A 20,652-nucleotide genomic window follows, 5' to 3' on the forward strand; every position below is an offset into this window, starting at 1 on the left:
GCAAACAAGTGCTACTAGTATCTAATAAATAAGTACAAGTAAACTAGAATAGATACTAGTAAATATTGGAATGCAAACTAGTCGGAAGTGAATATTTAATATCTAAACCACAGATCCCACTAGAATTCAATGGCAAAAATGAGCAATTTGTTACCAGTAACAATGGAATAGTTACTCAATGTGGACAGAAGGACAAAACGTAGAGAAAAATATGCGTGTGGACGTGGCCTTCATCTTCGCTTTTTAATGTGTGTACACAAATACAATGTACGAAACATTGGAACAGGTGTTTGTACACAAATGAAATACATTAGAGATGAATTGTTTATGTAGTGGGAGTCCTCCTTTTTTAAGTTGCCTTGGATAAAAGCCACTGCTAAATGAATAAGTTTAAACGTAAACATGATGTTTAATGCACCTCGGCAATGTACTTGCATGGGAAGCACTAAAAATAAAAACAAATGGCTTGTTAGTTAAAGGTGCACTTTTGGTCATGTCCCCTTAAACTTACAGTGACGCCAATTGGTGTGAATTCAGCAATAGTTTTCAGTTAAAGATGCCATTGTAGAAAATCACTATTCACAGTCAGCCATGATTTATTTATTTTACTAGTGAAAGTGTCCACTAACTGGGCGGTTTCTGAGATTTAAGCGTGTTGTATTCAGCTGGTCATGTGGACTAACATGGCAGCTACATGAGGAGACCCTCCCCATGTGGAATAAATGGCTTTTATAAGGTTATTGATGTGACTAGGGTCTTCATCTCATGTGAGATATCACCATTGTATACATATGTTTCAAAATTGCAATTCATTTCTATAAGAGTAAAACTTTTTTAATGGGGTAAAATTACTTAATGCACCTTTAACTAATTGTTTGGAATTTTTGCATTTATTTATAAAATTACAGATTCAGTCAACAGTTGGGAGGGAGAGGGGTGGAAATCAGTTCTGAGAAATTCCAGTTGTTTTTCTTTGGTTTACAGAAACACTATGAGGAATATGATGGTTTTGTCATCCTGCACGGAACAGACACTATGGCTTACACTGCCTCTGCCTTATCCTTCATGTGTGAGAACCTGGGAAAACCTGTCATCCTCACTGGCTCACAGGTAATACACAAATGATACACAATACCCAAAATATTTCAGTCAATATTCAGGGCTGAAACAGATCAGATGTTGAATTATTTAATGATTGACAGCAAAAAAATACATATGTTTTTCAGATTAAGTTGTTGTGATGTTACACTACACGCTTAAATAATTGTCATTTTTTGGGGGGCATAATTCTGATTTTCAGACTGCGAAGTGAACTAATTAATAACGATTCAATTATTATTAACCCAATGGTTAACTTTTTAACTAGCGGCCATCAAAACTATTCATTATTACCTTTACAAAGAACTTCACAACCATCTTGTATGTGGCAGGTGCCTATCTATGAGATGAGGAATGATGGGAGGGATAACCTCTTGGGGGCGCTGTTGATAGCAGGACAGTTTGTTATCCCTGAGGTAAGTGAGGCTGTTTTTCCTGAGTGAGAGATGCACTTGTTTCTATTACAAAATGCAGAACATGCAATACACCCATTGTTCAAGCATAAGGACTGTTTTCTGCTGGCCAAGTTAGGCCAGTAGTTCCGATTTGTACTTGGTCTACTGATATTTTCACTGGCCCCAGCCAAAAAAAATGTTTTCCAGAGCAGTGTGTGTGTGTGTGTGTATATGTATGTATATATATATATATATATATATATATATATATATATATACACAGTATATATACACATACACTGGTGGAGTTTGTAATAATGTACAGATTTAGCTGTTTCAGAAGGAAATTGGTACTTTAATTCACCACAGTGGCATTCAGGACACTCGGGACATTACTGATGTAAAAAACATCACCATTTGAAAAAAAGGCACTTTTGATCAAATCGAGACAGGCCCCATTTCCAGCAGCCATCACTCCAACAACTTATCCTTGAGTAATCATGCTAAATTGCTAATTTTGGACTAGAACATCACTTGCCATTACATCAAACACAGCTGAAAGTTATTTGGTCCGTTAAATGAAGCTTGACATTGTCTTTGTGTTTGTTTTTGAGTTGCCACAGTGTGCAATAGCCTGGCATGTCTTAAGGTCAATTTTAGGTCAAAAATGTATAAAAAGAAACAGCTTTCTCTAGAAACTCATCAGTCAATCGTTGTTTTGAGGAATGAAGGCTACAATGCTTGAAATTGCCAAAACAAAATGAATATTTCATACAAAGGTTTATACTATAGTTTTCAAAGGACAACTGGCTCTAACAAGGACAGAAAGAGATGTGGAAGACCAGATGTACAACTAAACAAGAGGATAAGTCCATCAGAGTCTCTAGTTTGAGAAATAGATGCCTCACATGTCCTCTGCTGACAGCTTCATTGAATTCTACCCGCTTAAAACCAGTTTCATGTACAACAGTAAAGAGAAGACTCAGAGGTAGAAGCCTTATGGGAAGAAATGCAAAGAAAAAGCCACTTTTGAAACAGAAAAACAAAAAGAAAAGGATAGAGTGGGTAAAGAAACACAGACATTGGATAACAGATAATTGGAAAAGAGTGTTATGGATCTTAACCCCTTTGAGCTTTTGTTGGATCAGCTAGACTGTAAGGTGTGTGATAAGTTCCCAACAAGACATCCACATCTATGGCAAGTGCTACAGGAAGTGTGGGGTGATGACCCCATCTGTGATGACATTCATCTGTGTATCTGGACAAACTGACAGCAAAGCTGTCATTGCTGTTGCAAATTGAATTGGTAATTTTTCACGTTATTAATGTCCTGAATATACAATGTGATCTGTTGAATGCCACTTTAGTGAATAAAGGTATCAATTTCTTTCCATACGAGCAAAATCTATACAGCTCTGGAAAAATTAAGAGACCACTGCAAATTGATCAGTTTCTCTGGATGTAGTATTTATAGGTATGTATTTGTGTAAAATTAAAATTGAGGTGTTATTCTATAAAGGACTGAATTTTTCTCTCAAATTCCAAATACAAATATTGTCCTTTAGAGCATTTATTTGCAGAAAATAACAATTGGTCAAAATAAAACAAAAGATGCAGTGTTTTCAGACCTCGAATAATGCAAAGAAAACAAGTTCATATTCATTTTTAAATAACAATACTAATGTTTTAACTGAGGAAGAGTTCAGAAATCAATATTTGGTGGAATAACCCTGATTCACAGCTTTCATGTGTCTTGGCATGCTCTCTAACAGTCTTTCACATTGCTGTTGGGTGACTTTATGCCACTCCTGGCGCAAAAAGTCAAGCAGCTCGGCTTTGTTTGATGGCTTGTGGCCATCCATCTTCCTCTTGATCACATTTCAGAGGTTTTTAAATGGGGTGCAGGTCTGGAGATTGGCCTGGCCATGACAGGGTCTTGATCTGCTGTTCCTCCATCCACACCTTGATTGACCTGACTGTGTGGCATGGAGCATTGTCCTGCTGGAAAAAACAGTTCTCAGAGTTGGGGAACATTGTCAAAGCAGAAGTTTTCTTCCAGGATAACCTTGTAAGTGGCTTGATTCATGCGTCCTTCACAAAGTCGAATCTGCCCAATTCCAGCCTTGCTGAAGCACCCCCAGATCATCACCGATTCTCCACCAAATTTCACAGTGTGAGAGACACTGTGTCTTGAAGGCCTCTCCATGTCTCTGTCTAACCATTAGATGACCAGGTGTAGGGCAAAGCTGAAAATTGGACTCATCAGAGAAGATGACCTTACTCCAGTCCTCTACAGTCCAATCCCTATGGTCTTTTGCAAAAAACCTCAGCCTGGCTCTTCTTTGCTCCTCATTGATTAAAGGCATTTTTCTAGCTTTGCACGACTTAATAAATAAATAAATATATATATATATGTATGTGTGTGTGTGTATTATACATTTTATTACTTTTGATACATTTTATTTTAGCATATTTTTTGATGTTGAAAATAAATATAATTTTCTATACAAAAAACTACAACAAATAATTTACCAGGTAATTTATTAATGTATGAAATGCAAATATACTATATTATTAACAATTCCATATTATCAAACTATTAATATATTAATACAATTATTTAATTATTGCATTTAATAATGAATAATTGTTTTATCATTTTAAACCAACTTCACCTTGATATTTAATGCTAGATATCTTTGCCATGGTGAGTCATATTTAAATTATGACTTTATGTTTATCACAGAAAACCAAATGGTTACGTCTGCAAGTCAAAGAAACACATGTTCGTGACCATTAAATGTAAGATATATTGACAGCGCAGCGCTGCAGTTGCATCAACTGCCCCAGATTTTGGATTATGTTAATGTCATATTTTCCACACTTTATCCAGCATCATATAAATTAGAGATGCATCAGTCTCTGGCATGAATTGAATGGTACACCTAAATCTTACAGTATATTTTGTTTCTGCTTTATTAACCTTGAACTGTTCAGATTGTTGAGTCTTTTGTTAAAACAGAGTGATGTATGTACAGACTGCGTAAAAGCGGATCCACCTGTACACCGCCCGTAAAACAAGTCTAGACAAGTTCAGTCAGCCCGTGATGTGGCGTTTCAGTGAATCCTGACACGCAACTAACATGACTAGAAACTGAGGAAAAGTACCGTGAAGCACAATAAAGAAGTATGACCAAGGAAGAAGAAAACACCATGTTTCTTTCTTTCTTTCTCCTCAGGTTTGCCTCTATTTTCATCATAAGCTGTACAGGGGCAATCGTGTCACCAAAGTGGATGCTGGAAGCTTTAACGCATTTGCCTCACCAAACCTGCCGCCATTAGCCAATGCTGAAGTCGACATTAAAAGTAATTCCTATTCTGCAAGTCAAAACTACTTCTATTAACCTATTGATGCTCGGAGACTATTACAGATATGGGCAGCAGCAATGTCAGGCTATATAATTCCTAATGGGCATAAATTGTCAAAAAATCATCACTGGACAGATGCCAAATATTTGCATTTTATTTTGTTTGAAACACTTTACAATAAGGTTCCATTCTTAATGAATTACCCATTAGTTAATGCATTAGGTATCATGAACTAATAATGAACAATATATTTTGACAGCATTTATTAATCATTATTAATGTCGTTGATCAAATTAAAAAATGTTCATCATTAGTTCATTGTGCTTTACTAATGTTAATATGTTGAAATGACCTTTAACCCTGATTAAGAAATGCTTTAAAATTATTGTTCATTGTAAGTTCATGATACCTAATGCATTAACTAATGGGTAATTCATTAAGAATGGAACCTTATTGTAAAGCGTTACTATCTTTAGTTTTTTTTTAGGTTTAAATTTACAGTATATAATTGTAATAGGGAAAGTGTATATTTTAGGTGCTGTAACTGGTCACCATTTAATTTGAACTATCTTTAATCCCTTTTAGCTTTTTAGCTGTTTAAAAGTCAATCTGCAGTGTGATGTTTTTAAAAGTACAAATAGCCATGTAGTCTCTTACTCGATATGAATTTGAAAAATAACACATTAAACTGCTTGAAATTACTGCTTGAAAATCTATACACGCCATAATGAGAATTTTGCTTTATTTTACTCTTTAGTTAACTGGGACACTGTGTGGCGAGCCAACACGACCACCAAATTCACTGTCAACACACAACTGAACCGCAATGTGGGTCTCCTGCGGCTCTTTCCGGGGATCACTGCTGATACAGTAAGGCCGTGTGGAATTGTCTGCTTTATGCCACATATTTTGATAACATTTAATTTTTTTGGGGGGGTGGGGGGGCCTTTTGCCACTTTTGAATGAAGTAAGATAAAGGAGAGTAAATGCTAGGGGGAGAACGGGATCAGAGTTGGCAGAAACCAGACACAAACTCATGTTGCCCACATGAGCCCCTCAAATAAACAAAAAACAACACAAAAAAAGTAATTTCTTTGTTTATTTTGGACTGTAACGTGATGGACTATGCCCGTGAGCTGACTTAGCTTAAAGGGATAGTTCACCAAAAATGAAACTTCTCTAATTATTTACTCACCCATATGCCACCCCAGATGTGTATCACTTTCTTTCTTCAGCTGAACACAATCAATGATTTTAAAGAGTAATATCTCAGCTCTGTAGGTCCATACAATACAAGTGAATGGTGACCAAAACTTTGAAGCTTCAAAACACACACAAATGCAGCATGAAAGTAATCCATGTCTTTTGAAGCGATGCAATCGGTTTTGAGTGAAAACAGACAAAAAAAATAGCTCCTCCTTTACAAAATATCTTGGCATTGCAGTCTCTATGGCAAACATAATTTCAAGCTCGATTACACTTCTTAGCGCCCTGCACATGCATCATGCATTGGGAAGTATAATCGAGCTGGAAATCATGATTGTGCTTAGAGACTGCAATGGCAAGAAATGACAAACAGTGAAAAAGTAGTTATAGTTGGGTCTATTCTTGCCCAAAATTATCATCAAAAGACATCTGGAGTCTTATGGATTACTTTCATGCTGCCTTTGTGTGTTTTTTGAAGCTTCAAAGTTTTGGTCACCATTCATTTGCATTGTATGGTCCTTCAGATCTGAGATTCCTTTTTAAAATCTTTGTTTGTATTCTACAGTAGAAAGAAAGTCATACACATCTGGGATGGCATGATGGTGAGGAAATTATGAGAGAATGTTTAATCTGTATGTTTATTGTAAAAATAAATAAATGTATTTACCAGCCAACAGAAACCCAGCAACACAGTCCTTAGTGGATCTTGAGCGACAAAGCATTTTGTTGTAAATTGAATTCTGCTACATGCAATGTAAAAAGAGTTGAATTCACTTTCAGAATTCCACTACAGTTCCGATGTGAACACTTCGTGTCCAAATGATCATTGTTTTCCAGATTTGCTGTAATGTCTCACTTAGTCACCTGTGATCAGTGTTGGTAACTAGCTGTGTTTTTGGTCGGTATGTAATAAGACAGAGTTATGGAGCATGTCTAGTTTTTTACAAAAGAGCCAGGAGCTGGCACTATTGTTTGCGCCACCTCTATTAAGAGCAGCATGGGGGAAGGAGCACATTTTTTACTACCTCAATCTGGATCTTTTGCCATGCGGTGCATCTGTTGATTTTTTTTATCTTCTTCTATGACCTCAGTTTTTATGGCAGATCCTTCACATACGCTTCTGTTTTTATGAGGCCTCTTCATGTTCATTTATTGCCCTAACACTAATATTCCTCCATTTGGAATCAGGTTAAATTCAGAGGTCTGAATTTAGTGATTTAGTCAGCACATTTTGCTTTTGCTGGGTTTTCTATGAGGTTATTTCCACTTTAATTTGTTACAATAGTTTAAAATGGTTAATCAGAGTTGGTGGATATTTATCACTCAAGCAATCATCCATAACTGATAACACTTTCTAAATTACCGCATAGTAAGCGTTTGTAGATGCTGGCTAGATATTTTAAGTAGTCACACAGCCACTTATGCTTTATACTCTATATGCCATTTCTGGGAGTTGACTACTATTGCTGTGGAAACAAGTAATTCAGACATATAATACAGAAATATCTTCAATTTGACCTGTGGGGACCTAAGGGACTGTGTCTGTGATGCCTCTGAAATGTCCTTGGACGTGCAGGTGTTTTGGAGCTGCTCCAGATGTGCTGTAGGGGGCGTGGGGTTCCCCAGGGCTTTAATTTAATCTTCAGCGCCGTTAATTCTTTTCTCTGTGGGACTATTGGGCCACACACCCCCTCTAGTATAATTGTGTGGCGACGAGATAGGCTGGTCATCCCAAAGGGACACTTCAGAGGAAAGTGTCAAATTAAAACATTAAAAAGCTTGTGGTGTCTTTTAATGGATGGATCCTATGAAGCTAAACTGTGTTTCACAACAAGACCTTAAAGGCGTAGTGCACCCAAAAAATGAAAACGATGTCACCATTTACTCATCTTCATGTCTTTGCAAAACTATCTGACTTTTGTGGAGTACAAAAGAAAATGTTATGGAAAAACTTTTCTTTTCCATACAGCAAAAGCATATAGATTAAGTTACTGTTTTACAAACAAACCCTCGGTGGCAGTAATTTCATGATTCTTTTGGCACCCTCAATGGGTGCTTCGCTGCTATTGAGAGGGAAAAAAAAAGGCCCAAAAGTTATATTTTTGGGGGTTGAAACACCCTGTTTCAGAAAGATTAGTGGAGATTTGGACTTCTTTATTATTATATTTTACAAATCGCCATAATTTCTTATCGCATCTACTCTAATCTGCCCGCCACTGCTGCTGGTAGATTTGAACTTTTCACACCACATTGCATAATTCACAGACAAAAAAGTTGTTTTTAACCCTTGTGCGTCAATAAACAAAATGTCTGCGTCAAAAAACTGGCATAATAATATTATTAGTTAATTTTTTTAACTATCATCAATCATGGTTATAACTACCAAATATTCAGTCATTTTCAGGATTTTAACCTTATAAATGCTAGTCTGTTTATATAATGCCACAAAAAATGAATTATTTTCCATATATTAAATGCTACGGGTAATATAATTTTTTTGTTTTGGGATTATCACATTCTGGGATATGTCAATGATTAATAACAACAGTGATTTTGATGCATTATTATTTTATTGTGCGGAGTCAGATTAAAAAACAAACAAACTCACACGTAAAAAGTGAGTGGGCAAAAATGTCAGTGTCAAAAAATCTGCCATAATAATAATATATATTAATATTATTTTCCACTTTCACTGATTTGAACCAACCAACATCAGTCCTGATCATATTCATTCATTTTCAGAATTTTAACCCTTTAAATGGTGTTTGTTTACATAATGCCACTGTTGTTTTTACACACACTCACATTTCTCAATACACACATACAAAACACCCTCTGACATCCATACCAACTCACCCACACAATTGTAGCTGCTTCGTTTATTCAATTGGCCTGCACTGCTCTATAATACAGAAAATAGGAAAAAAGCATTTATTTGCTCCATAGGCTAAACAGGAGAAAAATGGCGCCATCTGGTGGAAAATATGTACATTTTGAAGCCAGGGCTCCGAAATGAAAGCATAATGTCATAGTATTCATGATTTTATGCTTTAATGGCACTGGGATCAAATATTGCAGTTTTAATGGATTTCAATGGGGACATTTTGTGTAACTATTTTGTGTAGACAGTGTATTATTGGAACTGAGTTTCAAATATAAAAATTCCCCCAAAAATACACACCTTTGGCAAAATATATGCCGTTGGCATTAACGCAGCCAAAATGATCGAAAAACAAAAAATAAAAAATACAAATATGTTCCCGAAGTTCGCACAAGGGTTAATTTCCAAAGTGCAATCACTTTGTCCAAAATGAAGCCAAATATGATCAAACGATGATTTTTTATGACAAGACCATGTATGCTCTAACAGGATGACCCCGTCTCATCAACATTGTAGTGCATTCTGGCTGAATGGAAATGTGAATAAAAATATTGTTCTAATTTAGAAAATATGTCTTTGCATTTATTTTGAATGCACTAAGTAACATTGCCAGTCTAAATTGGCTCTTATTAAGTTTTAATATTGAATATATAAAATATTATTATTTAATCTATATGAACCAATAATTTGAGAAGTAAATACGAATATTACATGTCTGGTAATGTTTCATTTTTAAATGCCTTGTTTCTCAGGGTGAGGATGTGTATTCATCAACCTGTTACATGTCTGACAGAATCATACAGGCCTATAAAACCAAGTAAAAAGGTTTTGTTGATAGTCCAGAAATAGCCTACATGTATTTCTTCAATGTAAACCATAGATATCACTTTTTAATAACTTTCATTACGTTACACTCGCCACTTCCGGGTTCTTTTGGTGGCCCAGAAAAGAACTTCTCTCTATGGGTGCTTCGCTGAAAGTGCTGTTAGTGGGGTTGAAACACCCCGTTTCCCACAGATTATCAGAGATTAGGGCTTCTTTTAATTTCCACCAGATCTTGCATCAGGAAAACTCCTCAGCAGCAGCAGCAGCAGCAGCTGTTGGTGGTTATTAACTTTTTTAAGGAAGAAATAGCACAAACCCCGATGGCAAAAGTGCTGTCGCTTTGACAGATATGAGATCAAATATGATCTAACGATGACCACCACATACAATATAATGGGAGCCGTCTCCACCACCATAGCGCATGGACTATTGTTTGTGAAAGGATAAGTTAATGAAAATGTCATACTGCTAAAATTATGTCTTTGCATTGAATCATTGAATCAATCAAAAATGTCTGTTAAGTTTTGATATTGAATATGATCATATTAATGTAAAAATATAATTTATTGTATGTGGGTTAATAATTTAAGCAGTTAAGACACATATTGTATGCCTGATGGTAGTTTTCATTTCTAAGTACCCACATTCGTAGACTATATAAGTGTGTTAAACGTGAGAAAGTGTGTTCATCAGCCGATATGTCCGACATAATCATACAGGCTCATTGAACCCAGTTTAAACTTGTTTTGCTGATATTTCAGAAAAGAACCCACACAATTTCTTCACTGTAAAATGTAGATATCCCTTTATAATAACTTGCATTAACATTAACAGACATTATTACTTTCTATAAAGTTTAAAAGATTATTAAAACAGCAGCGCTGCCTATTTCCACCTTTTGAAATCTGCTGCTCAAAGGAACCCGGAAGTGTGATTTCCTGTGGTGTGACGTCAGAGTAATTTTATCTATATTATACAGTAAAATACTTAAAAGAATATTAATATGGCAGCAGTGGTCATATCTACCATTGAAATAATGTTGCTTTAGGAGCTGTGAAGCTCCAAAACGTAAAAAAAGATAAAATTAACCACTGCAAGATTTGATTCTTCTTTAAAATATTAAAGATGTCAAATCTTGGGGGCCTTGGTAGCTCAGCGAGTAAAGACGCTGACTGCCACCCCTGGAGTCACGAGTTGAATCCAGGGCGTGCTGAGTGACTCCAGCCAGGTCTCCTAAGCAACCAAATTGGCCCGGTTGCTAGGTAGGGTAGAGTAACATGAGGTAACCTCCTCGTGTTCGCTATAATGTGGTTCTCACTCTTGGTGGCACGCTTGGCGAGTGGTGCGTGGATGCCGCGGAGAACAGCGTGAAGCCTCCACATGCGCTAGGTCTCCGCGGTGATGTGCTCAACAAGCCACGTGATAAGATTCATGGATTTACGTCTCAGACGTGGAGGCAACTGAGAATCGTCCTCCGCCACCCGGATTGAGGCGAGTCACTACGCCACCACGAGGACTTAGAGCGCATTGGGAATTGGGGATATGCCTGTAGTTATATTAATATCATTAAAAGAAGTTTCAGATGTGTACATTTTACATTTAGTCATTTAGCAGATGCTTTCATCCAAAGCAACTTACAAATGAGGAACTTAAGCAATTAGTTGTAAAAAAAAGTTCTCGAAGTGGCTGAAGTAGTCTAGAAGATCGAGTGCATAGAAGAGACAGACAGACATTTTTTCTTCTCAATGTTTAATTGAGATCTGTTGATTTATTAGGTCAGAGCCTTCTTGCAGCCCCCTATGGAGGGGATCGTGTTGGAGACCTATGGCAGTGGAAATGCCCCTGACAACCGTGTTGACCTGCTGGAGGAGATCCGGAAAGCTACAGAGAGAGGACTTCTCATGGTCAACTGCACCCAGTGTCTCAGGGGCACGGTCACAACCTCATATGCCACTGGCAAGGTATGCGTGTCTGCTTGTGATTGGCCTTATGCGGGTGTATTCCGGGAGTGTGTAATTCCTCTGTTTCCTTTCAGGCTCTGAGCGATGCAGGTTTGGTCGCTGGGTGTGATATGACCCCAGAAGCTGCTCTTTCAAAACTCTCCTATGTGCTGGCAAAAAAAGACCTCAGTACACTAGCGAAAAAGAAGGTATTGAAAGTGTCCTGTTTGTGAACATGCAATTTAAAGGAAGCGTGTAACTCTGTGCAACTAGTGTCACCAAACAGCAAAAATTATTATATTTACAAGAATAACTATGTAATAGTATTTTTTATACTGTTTATAATTTGAAAAAATAAGGTATTATAACTATAGATTGCTTACAAGGCAACAAAATAAAGTACATTTAAGGGTGATGTTATTTGTTATAAGATGCTGAGCCGCAATCTGCGTGGTGAGATGATCGCTGACCTGGACGGGGCCAAGCTTACTCTCAGCGATAGTCGATTTATTCAGGTTATTGCCAAGTCCCTCAGCATTAGCTGTAAAGAGGTGAGTGGGCCGTACATGCAGACTTTTTTCTTCCAGTGTTATCATTTAATTGTAACCACTCTTGAGTTTGTGTAGTTCTGTATGTTAGGACCTTTAGAACCAGAAGAGGTTGTGATGAACAGTTATAATCAACTATTCTGTTTATGATGTTCTCAGGAGCTTGAAGCCATTCGAGATGCACTAACGCCCACACTAGCCTGCGCTGCTGCTAAGATCGGAGACATTGAGGCATTAGAGGCCATAAGGGAAATGGTGAGCTTTTGAATGGTAGTGCTAACAACTTCAAATTAGCCAAGCCACAAATTAAAGGGATAGTTCACCCAAAAATCTAAATCCTCTCATCATTTACTCACCCTCATGCCATCCCAGATGTGAACAACTTTTTTTCTTAGAAGATTTTTAGAAGAATATTTCAACTCTGTTGGTCTTTACAATGCAAGTGAATGGTGGCCAGAAATTTGAAGGTCCAAAAAGTATATAAAGGCAGTAGGGCTGGGACGACGCGTCGACGTAATCGATGACGGCGACGAAAAAATACGTCGACGCAAAATATGCGCGTCGATTCGTCAGACCAAAACAAAGATGGCGGCGCCGAGAGTAGAAGCAAAACGAGTGGCTCCTCAGACTACCAGAAGTGCAAGGCGGCACGCACTCGTTCATCTAAAGTGTGGGAATTCTTTAATTTAAAAGGAAAAAATTATGTGATATGTCGTCTTTGCAAAATGGAGATGGCTTTCCATTCTAGCACCACGGCAATGCACCAGCACTAGGGCTGGGATGACGTTGACGCAAAAATATGCGCGTCGAATTGTCAGACCCAAAACAAAGATGGCAGCGCCGGCGCCAACACGAGTGGCTCCTCAGACTATCAGAAGTGCAAGGCGCCATGCACTCGTTCCTCTAAAGTATGGGAATTATTTAATTTAAAAGGAAACAATTCCGTGATATGTCGTCTTTGCAAAATGGAGATGGCCTTCCATTCTAGCGCCACCAGGGAGCAGCTGCAGATGACAGAGCACCGTAAGTTTTTTTTTCAACTTTTGCACTCGATGTTGGAGTAAGGTATAATACGTTGTCGACACCTAAAGTTTTCGCTTATAGCTATTAATAATGCGCTTATAGCTATGAATGTCGTGAAAAATACATAGAGGACACTGACAACGCGCTGACAGACAGGACCAAGCAGGTAACATTTAATAAAGTCTCAACTTTCAAATTTGGTCATTCAAAGAAAATTAAACCATAAATAGGCGTACTATTGTGTGGCTCTTTAATGTGTCGTGACAGATTGCCTCAGTTAAAGCTGCTCGTGAACCGATCATCTTTTCCTTGGTTAATTTTTAGCATCAAATAGGCTAAACATGAATGTAGCCTACATCAGAAGGACTGTCGTTTTAACCACGGTAAGACGTCAGTACAGTAGCCTACAATCCATTATTCAAATTCAAATCCACCGACGTTAATCTTCTCTGTCCTGACTACTTTGTCGGACAAAAATGGCGTATTATGATTGATTGATCAGATCGCCAGTCAATCAAACTCCCAGCAAATGTTTTTTTTTTTTTTTTACATTTTATACACCCCCACCCCCCGATGAAACCGGTATTACCGGTGTTGTCACAAGCCGATTAATCGAAATCGAATCGGACTGAAAAAAATAAATCGTTAGATTAATCGATGCATCGGAAAAAATAATCGCTAGATTAATCGTTTAAAAAATAATCGTTTATCCCAGCCCTAAAAGGCAGCATAAAAGTAATTCAAATGACTCCAGTGGTTAAATGCATATCTTCAGAAGCGGTATGATAGGTGTGGATGAGAAACAGATCATTTTTTATATAAATTTTTTAGATTAATCTACTCCCTGCCAAGTAGGTGGCGATATGCAAAGGAAGTGAAAGTGGAGCTTTATAGTAAAAAAAACGATTTTAATATTGACCAGTTTCTTACCCACACCGATCATATCGCTTATGAATATATGGAGTCATATAAAATATTTTATGCTGCCTTTATATGCTTTTTGGACATTCAAAGTTCTGGCCACCATTCACATTGCATTGTATGGACATACAGAGCTGAGATATTCTTTTAAAATTCATTGTTTGTGTTCTGCAGAAGAAAGAAAGTCATACACATCTGGGATTGCATGAGGGTGAGTGAATGAGGAGATTTACCTTTTTAGGTGAAATATCCCTTTAAAGAGATTTTTCATATACTAACTCATATTTTTCCAACCCAGTATTGCTTTTTTCTTCTGTGGAACACAAAATGAGATGTTTGGCAGATTAGCTTTGTTTCCATCCAAATATTTGTATGTGCATTTTGAAGATGTGAATCAGAAATCCTGAATGGAAACACTTGATATGCGACTAAACTCTTAAAATGTAATCCACTAGGCAGAGGTGGATTTTCTAGTGTGTCGCATTAGTTGGTGTGGGCATAGCAGCCATTTCAGCCCTTATTATATCATATATTACACTTATTCTTCTGTGTCTCCTATCAGCATTTTATGAAATGATGTACATCTGCTCCATCAAGACAGGGCGGCTCCATCAAGATAATGCACATGACGTAGTGGATGCAAATGTGCAATGATTTGTATTTTATTTAGCCAAAATTATTATTTTTTTAAATGCAAAACATTTTGATAGAAACCCGGCTAATGTTGTTCTTTTTTTTAATTACAATGAAAGTGAATGGTGACCGAGGCTAACATGTGCCTCACATCTTGCTAAATAAATAGCTTCAATGTAGTGAGATACTTTCTGTTAGTCACATGTAGTGTAGTTACAGTTGAAGTCAGAAGTTTACATACACTTATGTTGAAGTCATTAAAACAAATTTTTTAACCACTCCACAGATTTAATAATAGCAAACTATAGATTTGGCAAGTCATTTGGGACATCTACTTGCATGACACAAGTATTTTTTTCCAACAATTGTTTACAGACAGACTATATCACAATTCCAGTGGTTCAGAAGTTTACATACACTAAGTTAACTGTGCCTTTAAACAGCTTGGAAAATTCCAGAAAATGATGTCAAGCCTTTAGACAATTAGCAGTTAGCTTCTGATAGGAGTTGTACTGAACTTGAGGTGTACCTGTGGATTTATTTTAAGGCCTTCCTTAAAATTCAGTGACTCTTTGCTTGACATCATGGGAAAATTAAAAGAAATCCGCCAAGACCTCATAAAAAAATTGTGAACCTCCACAAGTCTGGTTCATCCTTGGGTGCAATTTCCAAATACCTGAATGTACCACATTCAACTCTACAAACAATAGTATGCAAGTATAAACACAATGGGACCACGCAGCCATCATATTGCAGTGATGCATTCTGTCTCCTAGAGATGAATGTAGTTTGGTGCGGAAAGTGTGAAGATGCTGGAGGAAACCGGTAGACAAGTATCTATATCCACAGTAAAATGAGTCCTATATCGACACAACCTTATATGCTGCTTGGCAAGAAAGAACTCACTACTCCAAAACCATCATAAAAAAGCCAGACTACAGTTTGCAAGTGCACATTGGGACAAAGATCTTACATTTTGAAGAAATGTCCTCTGGTCTGATGAAACAAATATTGAACTGTTTGGCTATAATTACCATCGTTATGTTTGGAGGAAAAAGGGTGAGGCTTGCAGGCCGAAGAACACCATTCCAACCGTGAAGCATGGGGTTGGCAGCATCATGTTGTTGGGTGCTTTGCTACATGAGGGATTGGTGCAATTCACAAAATAGATGGCATCATTAGGAAGGAAAATTATGTGGATATATTGAAGCAACATCTCAAGACATCAGCCAGGAAGTTAAAGCTTGGACGCAAATGGTCAATGACTCCCAAATATACCTCCAAAGTTGTGGCAATATATGGCTTAAGGACAACAAAGTCAAGGCATTGGAGTGGCCATCACAAAGCCCTGACCTCAATCCGATAGAAAATCTGTGGGCAGAACTGAAAAAGAGTGTGTGAGCAAGCAGGCCTACAAACCTGACTCAATTAAACCAGTTCTGTCTGGAGGAATGGGCCAAAATTCCAGCAACTCTTTGTGAGAAGCTTGTGGAAGGCTACCCAGACAGTTGACCCAATTTAAAGGCAATGCTACCAAATACTAACAAAGTGTATGTAAACTTCTGAACCACTGGGAATGTGATGAAAGGAATAAAATCTGAAATAAATCATTCTCTCTACTACTATTCTCACATTTCACATTCTTAAAATACAGTAGTGATCCTAACTGACCTAAGACAGGGAATGTTTCTACGATTAAATGTCAGGAATTGTGAAAAGCTGAGTTTAAATGTAATTGGCTAAGGTGTACACTGCATGCCCAGTTATTAGGTAAATTGTATTCCTCAGGATTCATTTTATTGTTGAACAAACACAATGCACTCAGTCAATCCAACCTCAAACCTGAATGTTTAACAAAGAAAAAGTGAGTTTTGTCTTAAGGGGATATATAAGTGTGCACAATTATTATGCAACTAAATTACAAAAATAATTTCTCCCAACTCAGTTGTTTATTCTCAATTTTTAGAGTAGTTGCAACAAATAATAACTCAATTTTGGCCTTTCAAAAATATTCAGTGACCAATATAGCCACCCTTCTTTTCAATAACTGCAATGAGCCTTGCAGTTTGTCAGTCTCTTGATCTGTTCATGATCAACTTTCACTGAAGCAGCAACCACAGCCTCCAAAATGCTGTTCAAAGAGGTGTATTCTCTCACTGTAAATCTCACATTTGAGAAGCGCCCACAAGTTCTCAGTAGGATTTAAGTCAGGTCATTATTTGGGCATCTTTGAGGCCCTTGCTGGTTAGCCAAGCAGTGGAGTACTTGTCCTGCATAAAGATCATGGCCTTCTTGAATGCTGAGGAATTCTTCCTGTACCACTGCTTGAAGAAATTACGTTTCAGAAACTGGCAGTAGGTTTGAGAGTTGAGTTTCAGTGCATCTTCAACTCGAAAAGGTCCAATCCTTAATGTTAGCAGCCCATACCAGTACCCCTCCTCCATACGGGTGCCTAAATCGAAGTGTTGCCCTGTCTCCATTAGTTATCTAGCCACGGGCCCATCCATCTGGCCCATCAAGAGTCACTCTCATTTCATCTGTCCATAAAACCTTCGAAAAATCTGTCTTCATGTATTTCTTGCCCAATATTGATGCTTCAACTTCTGAATATATTTAGTGTTGGTCGTGTTTCAACCTTCTTGACCTTGGCCATGTCTCTAAGCACTTGACACATTGTACTTCTGGACACTTGAGGTAGGTTGCCGTTCTGGAATATGGTAGCATTTGAGGATAATGGGTTCCTGGTAGCTTCACGTTTAATTCTCAGGTCTTTTGCAGTTAATTTGTGCCTTCTCCATGCATTTTTTGCACCCCAGTGGACTTTTCGCAACAAAACTTTGATTGTCCGGTGGTCACACCTCCGTAGTTTAGCTATGTTGCATCCGTCTGAAAGGCTTTTTACAATATTTGACTTTTCAGTGTCTGTTAGATCTCTTTTTTTGGCCCATTTTACCTAAGCTAAAGAAGCTGCCTAATAAATACACACACCTTGATATAAGGTGTTAGTCACTTTTGCCACACCCTCCCTCATTACACAAATACATACCACCTGAAAATGATTGACTCCAATAAGCATTCAAGTTTATATGGTTTTGAGTTGGGAAAGGTGCATGGAAATAATGATAAGATCAGAATACTCACTTGCCTAATAATTGGTCATTCAGTGTGTAAAGTACAGTAAGTAATATGTAGCTAAACCAGCCTATGAAATGACTGTACTACAGTATGAGGGTGATTCTTAAGATTTCCCTAAGTATAAACTGTCAATCAGGTTGGAACATCTGCCAAGCGCCACTTCTTCCACACAAACACCCCTTAACCCAGAGAATTCTAATACCTGTTTTCAGACCAGTTTTAAGAGCTGTTTTGACAGTCATTTAGAAGGACACATGCACACATTCCTTAAAATACTTAAACATGATTTTTTTCAGTTGGTAAATAGCATGTAAAATGAGCTATAAATTGGCCTACATGTGTATCAGTCACTTAGTTTTTACACAGTGAGTAGGTATGAGATACAATTTGACCCCTGGAGGCTAATCACAAACATTTATCTTGCAAGTCATGGTGTCACCTGTTAAACAGAAGAGGAAACCAAACATGTTTGTTCCATCTGAAGTTTGGTATTTATATAAGACCTCTAGTTCACTACATAGATGTCCTCCTATTTTATTTGTATAGCCATATGACTGATATTCTTATTCTTACTGTATTTGGTCAAGGTCATTTACATGGCATTATGTGCACATGAAACAACATCAAAGTGAAATATAACTAAAACTAGTATTCAAACAGTTCAGCTGTATCAATATTGTGCGTTGGTGAATCTGATAAAACCTGTCAAGAAATGTCTGGTTCATATTTCAGAAGAAAGAAAATATAATGTTCTCAAAATCAAAAGAAAGAAAATCCTTAAAGAAATTGAAGCCTGTTTTTAGGACATTATGCAAAAAAAGAAAATGAATAATTGCCTAATTTTCATTAAAAATTTCATTATTTTCATGAAAAAAAAAAAATACACAATTTAATTTTGAATTTGAGGTGAAAAGTGCTCTGGATACTATTTGAAGTATATTGTAGCGAATACAATCTGACAAAAAGAGACACAGGAAATGATATTTGTGTGTCTGTCTAGGGCACTGACTTGAGCATGGCTGATTATGATGGCCGCAGTCCACTACACATCGCCGCATGTGAAGGGCATCTGAAAGTGGTGCAGTATCTCCTGAGTCAGGGGGCCACCGTCTACGCCAAAGATCGCTATGGCGACACACCCCTTCGCAATGCTGTTCGCTTCAGGTAAGACCGGCCTATGCACGGCCAGACGGTTTAGCTAGGAATCTGCTTCAATGCATTACAATGTTTGCGAATGTGTATGGAACTGAATGTTTTTCCGTAACTGAATGCTTACCATTGTTTTCACCACGGCTAGTGTGTAGGCGTGGAGATGTGTGTGGGCATGTTGTTTAACAGGTCTTTTATCATGGAACACGTTTCTTCCCATCACTCAGATTGACATTACTAAAGTGCTTACAGCTTAGGTCATGTATAGGTTTCAGTGTAATTCATGTTTTAGTTTTGTCCATCATATTTATAGAGCCTGTTAAAAGGTTAGTTATTTAGCCCAGTGGTTTTGCATCAGGACCCCACACGCCGTAAGCCGTATTTAATGTAGTATGGGTTGTACATGCTTTTCGTTTATGCCTTTTATGTAGTTTTGCTAATGGTTTTTGAAGAAGGCATGTCTTCCTGTTAATGTTGGCATATGCCCCTGTTTGGCTAGCTTCTACCAAGTGTCAGATTAATTAAAATATCGTAGAGTTTGATTGTCTAACATGCCTTTGACATTAACTACAAAAGATATGTCAACCATTTAACCTTTTACTCAGAATGGTGCCAAAAACAAAAAACATCCAGTGAGCAGCAGTTCTGCCGACAGAAATGCTTTGTTGATGAGAGAGGTCAATGGAGAATGGCCAGACTGGTTCGAGCTTACAGAAAGGCTACAGTAACTCAGATAACCACTCTGTCCAATTGTAGTGAGCAAAATAGCATGTCAGAATAGCATGACCATAGTGTTCCTAATAAAGTGCTCAGTGAGTGTGTATCATGATTTGGGAGACAATTGTTTGCATTTTGCTTTGCGATTTAACTGGACAACATAACATTCAAAATAGCATATTTCAGTGCGAGATTGACACTTGTTATAATACACACAAATGAAATAGAAACTCCTGGAAAATGTCCTTCTGCATTAGACACTTACCTGACGAAAGCCATTTCAAAAAGTAGTAGGGACAAAACTGGCCAAGGCAAAAAGTGGTCCCAACCATCCCACTCTTAAATGACGTCTGTGATGATGATGATGATGATGATGATGATGATGATGATAAAGGGCAAAAAGTCTAAAGAAACTTACGTTTTTAAACTTAATTAAACTTAATTTTAAAAATCTTGATTTAGCGTGGCGGTTGATTGACGGATAAAACTTTCATGCTAGAACTCATTGGTTTCACCACACTTGCTTGGGGAGTCAAAAATCTATTATATATCTACTGTTTGGAGGGATCATCAGCTGGTTGCAAAAACCCATTGAGTTAAGAAAACCCTTAGTGACAATGTACTTGGACCTAAGGGCTTTCTAAATAAGATTCGTTGCAACTGGCCCCATATAACCTCTTGAGTCCCTGAGACCGTGACGGCTGTGTGCATTTTCCATTTCCCTTTTTGATTTGTATCTAAACTCAACAAAAAAAGACACGTCCCTTTTTCAGGACACTGTATTTCAAAGATAATTTTGTAAAAATCCAAAT

The 20,652-nt window shown here is 37.5% G+C and overlaps 1 protein-coding gene across 5 annotated transcripts in view; it reads left to right on the plus strand.

The window, feature by feature from the left end:
• aspg (asparaginase homolog (S. cerevisiae)) overlaps positions 1–20,652 on the plus strand; it is a 55,403-nt gene that overhangs the window by 18,970 nt on the left and 15,781 nt on the right. For all 5 annotated transcript variants that reach the window (XM_052145041.1, XM_052145042.1, XM_052145043.1 and 2 more), the window contains 9 exons: positions 985–1,110; positions 1,431–1,514; positions 4,733–4,859; positions 5,620–5,732; positions 11,550–11,735; positions 11,810–11,923; positions 12,146–12,265; positions 12,422–12,517; positions 18,975–19,138. In XM_052145041.1, the coding sequence (XP_052001001.1) occupies positions 985–1,110; positions 1,431–1,514; positions 4,733–4,859; positions 5,620–5,732; positions 11,550–11,735; positions 11,810–11,923; positions 12,146–12,265; positions 12,422–12,517; positions 18,975–19,138 (1,130 nt within the window). The remainder of the gene's footprint in view (positions 1–984; positions 1,111–1,430; positions 1,515–4,732; positions 4,860–5,619; positions 5,733–11,549; positions 11,736–11,809; positions 11,924–12,145; positions 12,266–12,421; positions 12,518–18,974; positions 19,139–20,652) is intronic.

This window comes from Xyrauchen texanus, chromosome 16, assembly GCF_025860055.1.
Source record: "Xyrauchen texanus isolate HMW12.3.18 chromosome 16, RBS_HiC_50CHRs, whole genome shotgun sequence".
NCBI classification, from domain to species: domain Eukaryota; kingdom Metazoa; phylum Chordata; class Actinopteri; order Cypriniformes; family Catostomidae; genus Xyrauchen; species Xyrauchen texanus.